The sequence below is a fragment of the Xiphophorus maculatus genome, chromosome 1, assembly GCF_002775205.1.
Source record: "Xiphophorus maculatus strain JP 163 A chromosome 1, X_maculatus-5.0-male, whole genome shotgun sequence".
NCBI lineage: Eukaryota > Metazoa > Chordata > Actinopteri > Cyprinodontiformes > Poeciliidae > Xiphophorus > Xiphophorus maculatus.
In genome coordinates, this window is record NC_036443.1 from 5,587,625 (window position 1) to 5,604,080 (window position 16,456).

The 16,456-nt window shown below is 39.9% G+C and overlaps 2 protein-coding genes across 2 annotated transcripts; one reads left to right on the forward strand and one right to left on the reverse strand.

The window, feature by feature from the left end:
- The first annotated feature begins 1,251 nt into the window (after nt 1–1,251).
- LOC102234281 (nudix hydrolase 24, chloroplastic-like) lies at nt 1,252–8,894 on the forward strand. The gene is made up of 8 exons (XM_005804835.3): nt 1,252–1,370; nt 1,440–1,681; nt 2,645–2,708; nt 2,809–2,939; nt 3,425–3,543; nt 4,617–4,749; nt 4,829–4,925; nt 5,006–8,894. The coding sequence occupies exons 1-8, from the start codon at nt 1,280–1,282 to the stop codon at nt 5,050–5,052; spliced, it is 924 nt and encodes a 307-aa protein (XP_005804892.3). The 5' UTR covers nt 1,252–1,279; the 3' UTR covers nt 5,053–8,894.
- Nucleotides 7,421–16,429, reverse strand: LOC102234531 (rho-related GTP-binding protein RhoA-C). Its single transcript, XM_014470929.2, has 5 exons — nt 16,364–16,429; nt 14,471–14,626; nt 10,794–10,914; nt 10,586–10,716; nt 7,421–9,237 (listed from the first exon to the last, which is right to left on the reverse strand). Exons 2-5 carry the CDS (start codon nt 14,624–14,626, stop codon nt 9,064–9,066), a joined length of 582 nt encoding a protein of 193 aa, XP_014326415.1. The 5' UTR covers nt 16,364–16,429; the 3' UTR covers nt 7,421–9,063.
- Between the last annotated feature and the right edge of the window lie 27 nt (nt 16,430–16,456).

The window sequence follows — 16,456 nt, forward strand, 5'->3', positions numbered from 1 at the left end:
TTATCTCGTATAAATATCAAGCAGTTCCTCTGTCACCAGTTTGTCCGTCTCTATTTCCTAACAGTGTTGTTGATTTTACTTTGTTGCAGAAAAGGGAAAAATTAAACCTTTCAGATTCATGTTCAGCACAATCATATTTAGACAATAAGTACTATGGATACGTCCAAGTTTATACAGATGCTTCAAAAAACTCTAATATCAATAATAGGGTGTCATTCATTGTTGCAGAATTTATTATTAAAAATGTAAAAGAATTACTGATGGAGATTAAGTTTATACAGGAGAGATGATGGGAATCATTTTAGCTTTAGGATGGACTGATTAGGATGGATTGAGGAAGTTTCTCCACTAAGAAGTATAATATGTTCTGATTCAAGTTCATCATTATATTCATTTAAAAATAATCATTCTATTAGTAGACCAGACCTTTTATTAGAGATTCAGTTATTAATTTATAGAATTCAGGCGATGGGTATATTAGTTATTTTTACATGGATATTATGACATGTAGGAATAAAAGGAAATGAGTTGGCAGACAAATATGCAAAACAAGCTACAAAAAACAGATAGTTATATTGATATGTTGGTACCATTCAGTAAAGAATAAATCAAATCAATTATTAAACAAAAGGTTGAGGAAAGATGGCAGAAACAGAGGGAAGAAGATAAAACTGGCAGGCGGCTTTACAGTATTCAAGGAAAAGTTGGTGTAATGAAGAGAACAGGGCGAAATAGAAAGGAGGAAACCATAATATCCAGATTATGTTTTGGTCACACAGGGTTAAATAGTGCTTTATTTAAAATGGGAAAACATCCAACAGGAGAATGTGATTTTTGTTTTCAAGAAGAGACAGTAAAAGATGTCTTATTCTGTTCCAAATATTCGGTTGAGAGAAGGGAAGGGAATATGTAACTACAAGACAATAATATACAGTTAAATATGCAAGATATTTTGGACAAAATTTCTACTTCCGAATATTTTTGTTCTTTACTGAAATACCTCAAGAAAACGAAATTGATAGAAAGGGTATAGAATTATTATTATTATTATTATTATTATTATTATTATTATTATTATTATTATTATTATTATTATTATTATTATTATTGGGTAATGTATACGTAGCATCCCGGTCCACAATCCACTCCACTAGATGGCGGTACTGCAATCCATTTGATACGTTGCTTCCCAATCGCCATAAGAAAAAGAAGAAGAAGACGTATACCGCTCCAACACATCTGCACATGCGCACTGCACAGCTGACTGTTGACGTAACGCATGTTGACGTTTGTGTCTAATATGGCTTCCAGCGCCTGGTCCGAAAGAATACTGCAGCTCCTTCGGCGAATGAACAACTTTTATTCAGCAGGTATTCAAGTGAAGCGCCACACATTCACTTCTTCGACACGGGGCCGTTTTTAAAGAGCTGTGTTCGCAGGTTCCAGTCGGTCCAGCTGCTTCAGGTTTGAGATAGACGGAGCCCAGGTTGGCTGGATTCCTCCCCATGTCGTCTCTCTGCTCACGCCACACACGGATGTGTTCCTTCCGCCACAGAGGGGCGCTGTTTCCCTCTGTCCCAGCCTCGACTGCTACGAGAAGAGGTCAGAGGCGGTGAACGATGTTTTAGGGGCCCTCAGGCAGGAGAGCTCTCTGACCTGCCTCAGAGGATGGAGGGATGAGGTCAGACTTCACACACCCTGATCATTAGTAGCACGTGAGGATTTTATAATCACCAATATGACTACATTAAACTGGAATAAATCTTAGTTCCAACTACATGTGGAATGATAATAGATGTGATCTGTGACGACTTTCCCCCGTCTAAAATATGAAAAACCCAAATGTCCATTTGAAACCAGAAATCTACGTAGGCATGTAACCTAATTTTTTTCCCCCCACACGGTTAAATGTTAAATCAGAGTAAACTTTTCTCGTTTTAGGTCAGATAGAATTGCCCATACAATTTCTATTTGCATATTATTAAAATAAGGTGAGATATTTTTTAAAGCTATCTTTAAATAGGTACGTCTGCATATACTTAGTCTGTATTTAGTATAATTGCTTTTTAAACTGAATGACTTTGGTCAAACGTTTTGGTTCTGATGGTTTGCTGGATGCCACCTGTCTTCCACAATATGATGCAGCCAGCCCCAAATGGGTGGTATTCTCAAAAGGTCACATCTCCAAAAATGGAGAGTCTTTGTTGCTGGGTGTAAAACTTGCTAAGCCCGGTGTTTGGGGTGCCAGGTTAGTCACTCGTCCCGTCGTGTTTTTCAGTTAAAAAATGTTTAAAGTTTACTGGAAATTTGAAAATATCAATTGATAATTATGTATTATTGAAAGACTAAGATTAATACCTGAACACCAACTATAAAGTCTAAAAAAAATGCAAACATTAAAAAAAAAAACTTAAATAAATAAGCAATGCTTTCTGGTTGTTGTTGTTTGTTTTTTTTTTTGCTTTAGTCCTGGGGTTGAGACACATATTTTCACACCAACACGTTTATTTTTAGGACACAAACTCATCTTATTATCTTGGCGTTTATCAAACACACTGACTCATCCTATCTGACCTTAAACAGAAAAGTCTTAGTTCGATTCACCTAATAACACAATCAAATCTAAAGCAGTGTTATTTTTCAGAGGTACAGTGTGAAACAGAGATTCTGTGACGTGCCTCTGATGTGGATGGAAAGAGCCGCCACAAGTACGTTTCATCACACCGAGGTCTGGACCCTGATGCTGCTGCTGCTGCTGCTGCTGCTGCTGCTGCTGCTGCCTGACCTGACTGCGCTCTTGTTCTGCAGGTATTTTTGGTGTTAAAAGGTACGGAGTTCATATTAATGGATACACTGTGAACGGCAGCGGGGAGATTAGCATGTGGCTAGCCCGACGGTCCGTCACCAAGCAGACGTATCCTGGACGGCTGGACAACATGGTGGGTGCAGAACTAAGACTTAAACAGCGATCAATACTGTGAACTGGAAAAAAACACTTTTTTAACCAATGTTGATATACAAGTCAGATATCTATGCAGTAAAGGTAACATGGCTGGATCCAAGCTTTTGTCGATATTTAAGTAATATTAAAGAATAATCACTAAGTCCTAACGCTAAATCCAGACCCAAAGTTTGAAAATGAAATGATTTATAATAGTGACAGTTATGGTCTTGATTCTTTTGTCTTGGAAAAAATAAGTAGATCAAATTTGGGAAATTTCTTTTATCGCAACCTAAACTCAACATTTCTGTACCAACTACTGGAAAATAATTGTAACCAGCCACAGACTCACAAGGGAAATATTTCAGTTACTGACTAAGAGCTTACATATGGATAAAGAGACTTTAGAATCTGAAAATCAGTCTTCCTCTAAAGTTTGAGCACTCTGTCTCTACTGAGTAGTCTCTTCCTATCTTTCCCCAGGCGGCTGGTGGTCTGGCTGCTGATGTTGGAATCAAACACACTCTGATCAAAGAGTGTGAGGAGGAAGCTTGTATCCCAGCAGACATCGCTGCGAAGGCGTCGCCAGTATCGACTGTAAGGTGAGTTTTATTCTCCAAATAATCCCAGAAAAAATCTTTTTAAAGGAGTAGCTACTGTATGTCTACATGTTGGATCATTACTGATTATTGGCAGTAAACTGGAGGAGTTATGAGTTCATGAAATTCATCCCTTTGACTGATTTCCCCAATAAAAACTAAAGAAGAGTCCTGGAAGAATTCACTGACTTTTGACTTTTCCTGTTTGTCGCTTTTGAGTTTTCTAATTTGCACACATCCAGACAAAAAGGGTTTTATATGGAAGAGGATTAGGGCCACCAAAAAAAAAAAAAAAAGGAATTCTGACTTTAAAGTGAGAATTCTGAGTTTAATCTCACAATTCCTTTTTTTTTTCGGTGGCCCTAATCCTCTTCCGTAGTTTTAAAACCTTTCGTCTGAAGAAAAACTGATAAATGGGTTCAGATCGCCTTAATTTTGGATGATTGATGATTGGCCAAAACAAATAAAAACTGATGTTATTCGCTTCTGCAAAGTTCTGAAGATCAGCCGCTGTCCCTTCTGCTCAGCAGTGAGAGGGCCTGGCTGACAGAGGTCACATCAGGTCACACCTGGACATGAGTGAATAAACTACAGTGACCCCATTTTTGCCAACTTAGTCACTATCTTTAGTGACTTTTACGACAAAACAATCTGCATTGGCCAAAATACAAAATGGCAGGTGAGGCTTTTTTAAAGATTGGTGATTGGCTAGAAGACTGCAGTCAGTGTAGCCCTAGTTTCCTGTTACACTGACCACTCAAAGTGCTTTACACTACAGTCCCATTCATACTCACATAAACACACCAATTGTCCTGTAAGCAACCTGGTGTCTTGCCCGGAGCTTTCTGAGAGGAATACATGTTTGCCTGTTTACATGTTCAAATCCTGAATAGAGCTGAATTTATTGACTCGATAAAACTACTGATGGTCAATTTAATAACAACATAGCATTGAGAAACACATCCTGTATTCCTGCCAGGATTTCTCCCTTTTTTTATCATCCACGTAGATTACTTTCATGAAGGTCCCCAGATATTTCAAATCTCCTCCTCTACTTACTGGAATGCCTGTGGCAGCTACACCTACGAGAATGAAGAGGGGGTTTTCCCAGAGAGCCAGTTTGTCTTCGATTTAGAACTTCCCCTGGACTTTGTGCCCTGCGTAGGAGATGGAGAAGTTCAGGATTTCTACCTGCTGCCCATAGAGGAGGTCAGGCCTTTAATTGACCAGCGTTCCCAGAGTTTCCAGAGTTCCCAGAGCCTCTTCAGTTCACTTTGTCTTGTTTCAGGTGAAGGAACTGCTGGCCACTGACGACTTCAAGCCCAACTCTGCCTTGGTCATCCTGGACTTTCTCATTCGACACTCGCTCATCGAGCCGGACACAGGTTTGTGGCTGTTAACGGCCACCGCTGCGATAAATAAAATCAGCCACGTATTTGACACATGACGACGCTTCTCATTTCAGAACCGTACTATCAGGAATTTGTAACGGGACTCCATCAAACACTGTAGACCCAAGAAGCAGTTATGCAGAGGCCATCTTGGAGTCCGGTAACTCGGAGCCGAGCATTTAGGGGAGTTGGTCACTTGATAACAGCAGACTGGGCGTCAGAACTGGGACGGATCCGGTCTACCTCAACTCTTGGAACATCTCAGAGATGTTTATATAATGGATCAAAGCCCTGAAGTTGGGATTTTGCTCATTATTTAGGGATTCTTCCAAATCTGTACGACGAGGAATTAAAGGTGGAATGCCGAGGTGCAGAACCTGACCTGAGGATGATCGCCCAGACTTCACCCAGCTCTCCTTCCTCCTCCTCAGCCTTTTCTTCTCGTCATCTCTTAAAGCGCTCCTCACCTCTGAAATGACTCGTCCTTCTTTGAACACAGCCTTCTTAAGTTACTGTAAATCATAAATGTTTAACATTATCTGAATGAAATGACCTCCTGTTTGTTTGTTTGTTGGTTTTTTTTGGTTCCAGCTGTTTAAAAGCCAGATTTTCTTTTTCTCAATTTGTGTCTTGTTCTGTTTTTAACACTGGAGATTGATGATGAAATGTTTCCAGAAGACAGGCCTGTCACAATAACTGATTTTGTTGGACGACTAATTGTTTTAGAAATGATTGCGATAAATACTGTTGTTTTGAGACCATTTTCAGAATGAATAATGGATAAATAATGCAAGCGCACCCTATCAAAGATCAATAAACTTTAGTTTTAAAAGAACATAAAACACTGGAACTGGAAGACATTTTAAATATCCAAAATAAATAAACCCAGTAATAAAAATAAATTAAATGGACTATTAATTGCCCTTCAAAGCGTATTAATCATTATGCTCAGACAGGGAAAATGGCTGCAACTGCCCGGCAGGAGTTTTGTCAAATGTTTTCTGCATTTGTCAAAATGGCAGCTTTTCAATAATATTAAAGGGCACCTAGAATCTATTTAAAGATTAATCAAACTAAACAAGCATTTACAGAAATGATTGTGGACACACCATTAGCATTGATTGACCTTAAATGAGAGATTGGTTTGTGAATATCAGATATTAATAAAAGCAAACATAAACTGTTGGCTCACCTTCACCTCAGCAGGGATTGTTGGAATAATAATTCTGGGCAGTAAACTATAAAAACTAGATAGTTATTATATAAACAGTATATAAATAAACTATTATATAAATAGTTACTATATAAACTAAAATAGTGGAAGGAAGATTCATCTGAAGACCGTGGCGGTTTCTGATACGGGCAACTTGGGCAGCCACCCAAAGCGGTTCCTCACCTTAGGGCCAAGAAGTCAGTTTTGGTCCTCCGAGGCCTTCCAGGAGTGTGGGAAATTTCAGTGTAAAGAGCCTCGTAGCACAGGATCCGTCCATAATCACCTCACATTGCTAGCTCCTTAAAATCTTAAAATATTTTAATTTGTCTATTCTGAAACCATGAAGTCAAATTTAACAACACTGTAACTCTCAATAAACAATTGCTAAATTCTAGATCTATTAGATGTTAAAATGTTTAGCATTTACAGGTGCCCTGAAGATCTGGAGGACCGTAAGCAGCTGCCGAGTTCAGCTATAAATGTGACCAGCATTACATTTAGACCACTGGATGATTACTTAGGTGGGATTTAACAGAATCTACTGATGGTAGTAAAAATGTTATATTTTACTTGTACTTTTGGTTTGTCGCTTTTAAGAGCCTATAGATGTGTGATAAGTATAATCTACGAGGTCTTCCAGTAAGTATACAATACAGAAACATGGCAGCCTGCTGGTGAACTGAGGCCCCATCAGGCCCCAGAGGCCCCATCACTAGCCTTGGCAAGTTTTATGGGGGAAACTTTGTATTGCAGTGAGCTGCTTCTCAACAATTGTTTGATAGCCTATTAAATACGGATGCACAAACATGAAAATTGGGGCTGATAACCGATATTTACCAATATCACATAGATTTAAAGTATTTCCTTACAATTTTGACACTGTAGAGGCCCACACCACTTTCATTCTCTACTACTTCAAAACTGGATCAAACCTGTTGCCTCCTCTGAACCTGGATATTCTGTATGGCACAGAGACAAATGGGTGGAAAATATTCACAGAACAAATATTTGACCTCACATTTGTACATCTTTTCAGCTCTTTGTTTTTTTTTGCCAGTTTGTCATGTTTGGATGTAAATGAATAATGTGGGCTCCACTTAAATCACTGGAAAACAGGAACTGGTAATAACTAGACCGCTTAAGCTGCTTTCCTACATCTTGATCCGTTTTTATGAGAGAGCTCTGTTACCGTTTTAGAAAACATGAATGTCTTTGACTGTGAAACACTTCACTTGAAATCATCTTGTTGACAAATCACACGAGAACGAACCGCAGCGCCTTTCTCTGTTGACTTTATTTCCTTTAAAATACATTAAAATCTGCAGAAGTTTCAAGAAAGGTTTTGTGTATAAATGAACAACTGTCTTACAAATCCCTCAGGAGCTGTGTGCATTTCAGAAGGTTTCCAGAGTGTACACAACACTGACCTAATGTTTAATATTTGTGCAAAGTACAAGGTAAGCCAGTAGAATATCACATAAAGTAACAGAAAGCCCAAGAGGAGGCGAGTTAGCTTGCAGACAGGAAACACGTTAAGCTGAAATTAAAACGGTCCATTTTAAATCATGGGAGAACGACAAAGTAGATGAGGTTCAGCAAATTCAGCAGAATCTGTCACTGAACAGCAGGAGTCACATCAGCGCAACACGATCCTGAGAAACACAGACGGGCCTTTTTTGTTAGTTTGTTTGTACGTTTCCGGGTTTGTCGAAGCAGAAGTCGTTCTGTTGCAAAGGAAAAACCTACAGAGGCAACAACTAAGCGCTCTGACAAAAACAGCCCGGCTTCTGCAGAGCGTGACGGCTGACTGTGGTGACAGATTTTACCGAAAGTACCGAGACAACGTGGCAGGAGACCAGAGAGCACGGAGAGATCTGCCTCTCCAGCCCATCTTAAAAACTGCTCCTCGCACTTTTAATATTCCATTCGATTTAGTCCTCAAGCAAAATAAACGGGTTAATACACAAGTTAGATGATATTTGCCATTTTTAGACGTCTTTAAATACAGAAAAAGAAGCGGAGGAGTATTCAAAAGCTGTCACTACACACAGAGTATGTGCTTACTAGTTTTGATATATTTATCTAGAATTATTTCTCCTTTTCCAGAAAATATACACATAGAAATATCTCAGTAATAACTAAAAGTTACATATATGTGTGTGACTTTCATTTGGAGAATTTGGGGGTTTATGATTGACTTTGAGAAATGCAGGCTTGCATGATGTCTAGGGGCCAATCTGTAAATTCTAGCTGAATGTGATTCTGCACTAAACACGACATTTCGTAAAAACAGTTGAACTAACAGAGCTGTGTGTTTACACAGGCCTGGAACAAAACAAAACAAAAGATAATTTAATACTCTGCAGTCTACAGGAATAAAAACATAATTTTCTGACTGTGTAGCCGAGATCATTTCAGCTAACTGAATTAACATGGTTATGTGTTGAAGCCCAAACGCAAGCCAGCAAATACAGTTTATAAAACAGAAATTCAGGCACAAGTAAAGAAACCTGGAGAATACGAAATGAACCCATTCAGAACAGGTGGGAGTATTATGGTGACCTACTTTATAGATGCTTTATGTCATAATCAGATACTTTCTTTCAAAAAAAAAAACCTGTTAGCCAAACAAAATCAGAAACAATCTGAGATGTTCCCTTCTCTGTATTCTTTTATATCGTCTTTTATGTTTACGGTGAATTTATAGCTAAACATGTAGCCTTACGTTCATAATTATCCCTTTCTTTTTTCTTCTTTTTTTAAAAAAAATCTTGGTTAATTTTTCCCTTTGGCTGACATCAGCATGTTTTTGACTCATCTGAGTTAGAGCAAATTAAGTCTGCCTGCTCTGGTGACAAAGCAGACCCAGGAGGTCTGCTCGGCCTTTCCCTTCCCACCATGGACTCTGTAATGGATTCTCTATAGCAGAGCGCAGCCACTCTTCCTGCCTCTTTTCTTGGCCTGCAGCGCCGCTCTGGTGGCCATCTCAAAAACATCCCTCACGCCATCTTTTGTCTTGGCTGAGCACTCCAGGTAACCAGAGGCATTGATCCGGTTTGACATGTCCCTGCCCTCCTCCGTCTTCACCGGTTCCTGATTGGATAAAACATGAAGAAGAAAAACAAAACTGGATTCAGTCAAAGCAAAAAGAGTAACAAGTTACTTGGTACGCTGCAGTCAGCAGTTACCAGAAACCATTTTTAGGGTGTTTTCACACCTGTTAATTGCAAATGTGTTTCATGTTCAGCTAGTGCGGTTCACTTTCACACTGCATCGTGTCAAGCGAACCAGCCCCTTTGAAAAGCCTTTTGCACCGAGAACCACTGAAGGAAACAACATGAAAACCTCTGAAGAAAGCAAACATTGAGCGCAACTTCTACCGTCATGAAACATTAAGAGAAATTGAGTGGCGTCAGATTTTAGCAGTTGGAGGTTTCCTTTTTTTGCCTTGGGTAAAATACCACGAGCCGTTTCTCCCGCTAGCACAAGGCGTTTGTTTTGGTTGCATTTACCCAGAATGCCCCTCACTTCCTGTAGTTAGCTTCCTAATTTTGGAGGGGTCTTCGATCCACTTGCATATGCATTTGACCAGCGTTAGCTCTGTTGGTTCTCATTAGAGGTCAATTGTGCATTCACACTTCCCCCAAATGAACCAATCTTTCTAGACTTTAAGGTGGACTAAACACGACTGGTGTGAACATACACTTAGAGCCATGTTTGTTTATTAAACACCATAATTCTTTGGAGTCCATCTTTAATTTCTTTAGAGGCAGGCAGCTCAACATGCTTTAAGCCACGGGTGTCAAACTCCAGTCCTGGAGGGCCGCTGCCCTGCAACTTTTAGATGTGCCTCTGCTGCACCACACCTGAACAGAATAATTAGGTCATTAGCAGGACTCTGAAGAACTGATCTACACAAGGAGGAGGTAATTAAGCCATTTCATTCCAGTGTTTTGTACCTGTGGCACATCTAAAAATTGCAGGACAGTGGCCCTCGAGGACTGGAGTTTGACACCCCTGCTTTAAGCCATTAAAAAACATACATTTTAAATACTGTTCATCTGATTCGGAGAGTTGTGGAGCTACGATTTTTAGACTTTTGTCTGGTTTCTCCCTACTTTCCAGTGGCGTACTCTACACCACGCAAGCACATAGTGTAGCTCTAAGAAACTTGACTCCACACTTCAACTCTGCAGTGTGTGTGTGTGTGTGTGTGTGTGTGTGTGTGTGTGTATAGTGACACAATTTTGCTCTTCTCTGTTCATGTGGCATTTTCTCTTTTGTATGAAATGACTTCAATAATCCATGACACATGGTGTGAAATGTATTTGTTGCCGTGCTTCGATTGAATGGAAATGTGACGTTTGAACCGTTCCCATTGAGTAGAACATATTTGAAATTTGTTCAAGCAGAAGCTTTATGAACTGAAAGCTTCACCGACCTGTTTCATCTTGGCCAGCTCTCTGCGGGTGTGGTCATCGTTTCGCAGGTCTTTTTTATTTCCCACCAGGATTATGGGCACATTGGGACAGAAATGCTTCACCTCCGGGGTCCATTTCTCAGGAATATTCTCTACGTGAGGAGCAAGGAGAACTGCGATTTACTTGGGAGCGGAGAAATCCAGGAAACAAACGAGTAAGAAGTCATACCTAAGCTGTCGGGGCTGTCGATGGAGAAGCACATGAGAATGACATCTGTGTCTGGATACGAGAGAGGTCTGAGACGGTCGTAATCCTCCTGACCCGCAGTGTCCCACAGAGCCAGCTCCACCTGCGACAAGACAACAAACACACAGCTGTCTTCATAAAGCTTTGTCGTACATTTCACAAAAACTAGCCCAAGCCTTGGGTTCAAAGGCAGACATTGGTTATTTAAATCAAGAAGTATGCCTCTTTAGGCCCTTTTAAATCATACCTACTGTCTGGGACCTGGGTATTATGTACACCTTGCGATCAGAGAACAGAGATCCTCCGTATCTTCAGCATGACCTTCCAGTGTTTCGTCTGATCTGAGCGATATGTCAATTACCTGAGTCTGATGCAGAGTAATTGCCTGCTGAGCATGCAAGATTTCATGGGACTTGAGTTTTTAAAAGTAGGGCAGGGTCTACTGTTTGGTCTGGGAGAGCATGTGGTGGACAAAGAAGTTTAGGGCTGACTGCTGCAGGTCGGCTTTAAATCATTTGGAATAACTTGTTTTTTTATTACATGTGCCTCTATTGCATGAGCTCCTCTGCAGCCAGAACTGCAGAAGGCTGTTAGTGACCCACAGATTCAATCCAGCTGTGTGGCAAAGAGGAAACACCTAAAACATGGAAGGCAGGTGAAACACTGATCTAAACCTGCTAACGACTGATTCAGTCTGTTGATTCTTGGATTGGCTACTGGTTAAGCTCAACTGGGCCGTTACTACTTGTGTGGAAACTTTATCAGCATGTGGATATTTCCTAATGAATTTAATCATCAACTTGTTTGGAAACGTTTGTGATTAATGGAGGATTGAACCAGTTGTTTGATGGACGTTAATCCTGCATAAATTGTAAATCATTTTTCCAACTACAATACAAATCACCTTTTGCACTATTTTTCTGTCTCTGGTGTGTTAAAATCAACCCTGATCCTCCCTGAGTTTCATCTTTAGGTCTTCTGATAAACAGCTTTTTACTTTAAATATTGATGGCCTCATTTTAATACGAGTGCAGCATCATAAATGCTACACTATGCTGCAGCTTGACAGGTAAATGTGATTATATATGTCAACTAACAGTAAGATACATATTCATAAATAGTCATTAGCGTGTCCTTATTAATTTAACTGTGAATGTACAAAGGGAACTGTACGCTTTGTATGTTTGTTCTCAGACTTATAACCAGTACACTATTTAATATTTCAATGTTTTTTATCATCTTTCTGACCAGCGTCTTTCACACTCTTACTTTTGTGTTTTTCAGCTCCTGCTCAGCCGTTTGACCCAAAGTTGACTGACAAGGACTTACAGTGAAACTGTCAGGAAGTGGCTTCATTACGTGCCAGAACTGGAGGAAGCCATCAAGGAACCAAAGTGACGCCAACCAGAGTAAAACTTGGGTTACCCGAACTGGTTCTGTTTCCCTGGTTCATACAGTACAAAGCTTAACCTCGTGAATGCTGTTCTTCCATAAACAATAGACTGTTGTTCCGACAGTCAAAAAGGAGTTAAATATGTTTATGCCTGTTTTCTTAAACAAAATTTAATATTAGGGCGTGCCGTGGTGGCGTAGGGGATAGAGCGACTCATATTTGGAGGCCTTCAGTCCTCGACGTGGCCGTCGCGGGTTCGACTCCCGGACCCGACGATATTTGCCGCATGTCTTCCCTCCTCTCCTTCCCCCTTTCCTGTCAGCCTACTACCATATAAGGGACACTAGAACCCACAAAAGAGGGTACAAAAAAAAGTAATATTAATGCCATATTGTAATTTTTTAAGTTTGTGTACACACATTTTTGGAAATATGGTCATGTAAGATCATTTTGAATGACGTCGCCTGCCAACAAAATGGTGCATTTAACACCAGTGAAGAAACTTTTAATCGTATGTTATGATGTAGACCTATCAGACCAAAAAACGTACATGAATCATTATTGACCCCTTAACTTTGATTTAATATAAAAGCAACACAAATGTACAGTAGATCCACATTCAGATGATGGTTGAATCAACATTGATATAGTGACAGTCATGGTTGAAACACTAACGTCGATTCAACATGCAAGTCACCGACCACTTTCATGTTGTTCCAGTGTCAGGCTTCAACGTGGCTTCAACGTTTCTAACTAACGTTGATTTTTTTTACTGTTATGACATTTGTGATGTGTTGCCATTGCAACGAGGTGTTCTACAACTGGAAGCAGCTGATAGACATTTAAAGTAATACCTCAAATGCAACCCCAAATCAGACAAGTTGACAAACGGGCAGATGATGGATAGACGGAGGAAGTTCAAACCATCTCTTCCATCCATTAAAATAGGGAATGTAGGATCTTTGGCAAACAAATTGGATGAACTCCAGTCGCTAACAAGGATCCAGCCAGCACTCTGGATATGCGGTATTATACGTTTCACTGAGTCACAGCTATAGGATCATATCCCAGACTCCAACAGTTCTCTGACCATCGAGGCAGACAGAGATTTAAAGAGGAGTGGCAAAAGCAAAGGAGGTGAATTAGCAGAGACCACAGATTGTATAATCCAGGACAAGATCCTGTGAAGAGTCGTCTCTGCGGCCCAGATATTAAGCTTTAATTAGTAAGGTTTCACCCATACTACTTGCTAAGCGAGTTTACCCATGTTACTCTGGCAACTACTAACACTCCACCATCAGCTGTCACCAACACTTCATGTGATGTCATCAGCTTACATGCTTTCAAGCTTGTACAAAACATCTCAATGTGTTTGTGGCAAAAGCTGATGATTTAAACCAGGTCTCACTCTCTGCTACACTTCCAATGGTTCAACGGTTTGCTAGCTGCTCTAGAGAAATCAAAATGTTGGATTGGTTTTATGCAAATGTCGTGGATTCATGCATCCCCAAAACAAGACCTCCTCTTGGCAAATTCGCTCACAATCTTGATGCCTGCTCAGAATATAAACCCCTTGTTCAGAATCTGTAATGAAGACGTGATGCAGTGAGAAGACGGTCACAGGAAGCTGAAGAAGCAGCCATGGCGGGTTGTTTTGATGTTATAGATAGGGATGCATGGAGCCAACCACATGGACAGGACATCAGTGACATGGCTGACTGTGTAACCGAATTGATAACCAGGAAAAAAAGAAGAGCCTTCAGGGAGGGAAACGGGGAATTATTGAGGCTCATGTTCAAGTTTCACGCAAGATTAGAGCCAGTAAAGAGGCGTACAGGAAGAACCAGGTCCAACAAAACGATATCACAGATGTGTGGTCAGGGACGAAGAAGATCACAGGCTTCAAAAACAAGGAGGATCGGCTGGATTCAAGTCCAGACAGATCCAACGATCGGGACACCCATTGGTCCTCGATGACTATGGACTTGTTGTCCTGATATGACACATAATGAAGGTGCTGAAAATAATGAAGGTATTTATGCTTTGTGTTGAAGCATAAATTTGTGTTGAGTGTTAACCTGGACAACAGACTCGATGCAACAATGAAGTCGTCTACAAGAAAGGACAAACCACTACAAAACCCTCCCTGCAGAAACGTGCATGTTATGAGCAATAACAACATTTCATTTCTCTTTGGAATAAGTCGAGTATTTTTTAAATTGAAAATGTATGAATACCGTCACACTTTATCAAATCGTCAGCTCACCTGTTTACCATCCACCTCGATGTCTGCCACGTAGTTCTCAAACACGGTGGGAACGTAGACCTCAGGGAACTGATCTTTGCTGAACACTATGAGCAGACATGTCTTCCCACAGGCTCCATCACCCACTATCACCAGTTTCTTTCTGATCGCAGCCATCTGGGAAGACAACAAGACTAACGTGACTGAGATTACCAAGCTCAGGGTGGTTTACAGCAAAGTGGAAATGTACAAGACAGATTGTGCGTATTACAAATATAGAAAATGAATCAGTAAACTATCACTAGCAAATCATTTTGTCTTAACATAAAGTGTACAGAAATTCTCTCTTGTTGTTACATATCTAGTATATAAGCAGTCAGATGTTTATTTATTCTTCAAATCTTCATCAATAATTCTGCTCACTGAAATATAATTTTCAGCTCCCACTCGTTTGGATTATCATTTGCAGATGTCAGCGGTGTGTCTAAAATATTTGAACATGTCTGGAGCTACCGTTTGTGCTCCAACTGACTGATCGGTCAGTTGAACACAAACCCTGTAAATTCTAGACACTAACAGGAACCACAGAATTGCACAAAAATCCGTGAGGGACGGTGGAGTCCCTGCTAGAAATTCCATGAAAAAGGTGTACGGAGCCTTGTGCCAGAAGCCCATTAAAACGCTGTTTACATCGTTTTAAACTGTGTGATTGTGAGCGTGAGTGGGAATAAAAATAGCAACAGGTATTTTGTTCCATATAACACAGTAGGAGTGTAACAGGTAAACCTTCTAAACTCGACTAAAAACCCACCTGTTTAGGATTGTATTTGAAACGTAATCAATTACAAATTTATTGATGGAACCTGAATTAATGTCGTTTTTTGATTGTTGATTCTATGTTGCTTTGTGTTTCTGTGTTTGATATGATGTAAAGCACTTTGAAATGCCTTGCTGCTGAAATGTGTTATACAAATAAAATTTGATTGATTGATTGATTGATTGATCGGTGACTACAAAATTGCTTTTTATTTTTGCTACTGTGGTTGTAGTTTGGAGTCTTCACAATATTGTGGACAGCCAGGATGTCAGTCGTTATTGGGGGTTTTTCCCCCCATTCTTGTTAACAACATATTATTACGGAAATTGAGATGGAGACTTTTGCACAGACGTGATTTTGAAGTCGGAGAAATCAATTAGAAATCTTCATTTAAGGTCATATTGTTTGTACTCATGTTGTCCAACTATTATTATTTGAACAGTAGAATTGCAACTACATGTAACCAACGATAATATATATATATATATATATATATATATATATATATATATATATATATATATATATATATATATATATATATATATACTATTTTTATTTTTTTCTTCCAAAGTAAATCATGATGATGGTTCTGAACCCATTTCTAAAAATCTGAATTTTTTTTTTGTTAACTTAAAACGGGCTCAGTTCAGTGTTAGTTTCTCTCTACATGAAAACACACAAGATGTTTTCCGGAACGAGCGGAGCTGTTTTGTCTTACATGGACACCGAACATGTTTTGAACCGGTGAAGTCATTTGGCGCAACAGAAAATGCGGACGTCTTTGTCTCTATAGTGAAAGGCAGCTGGGATTTTTTTTAAATAAAAAAGTTCAATCCGACCTGAATGCGGACTGTGACGTTCAGGACTATTTCTGTGTTCTTTACGGAAGTGTCAGGCAATCACAAGAAGCTAACTGTTAGCCTGTTAACTTTGGGCAGTTGTTCGGCAGGAGCCGGCCTTTTCCTGAAGCGGAAACAAACTCGTTTCAACGCGTCGGAGTCTAGCTGCTGTTCTGGTGTACGGAGCGCCCGAGTAAAGAGTGGTTCTGGTCAATAAATGACGAGAAGTTCGATGGTTTTAGGAGAGATACTTGCCTTTCTGTAGTTTCCCTGTTAGACACAATAGTCCCGCCCCGGTGATGCGTAATCACATTCCCTGCCTACAATTGAGTCTTCCATCCAATGGGA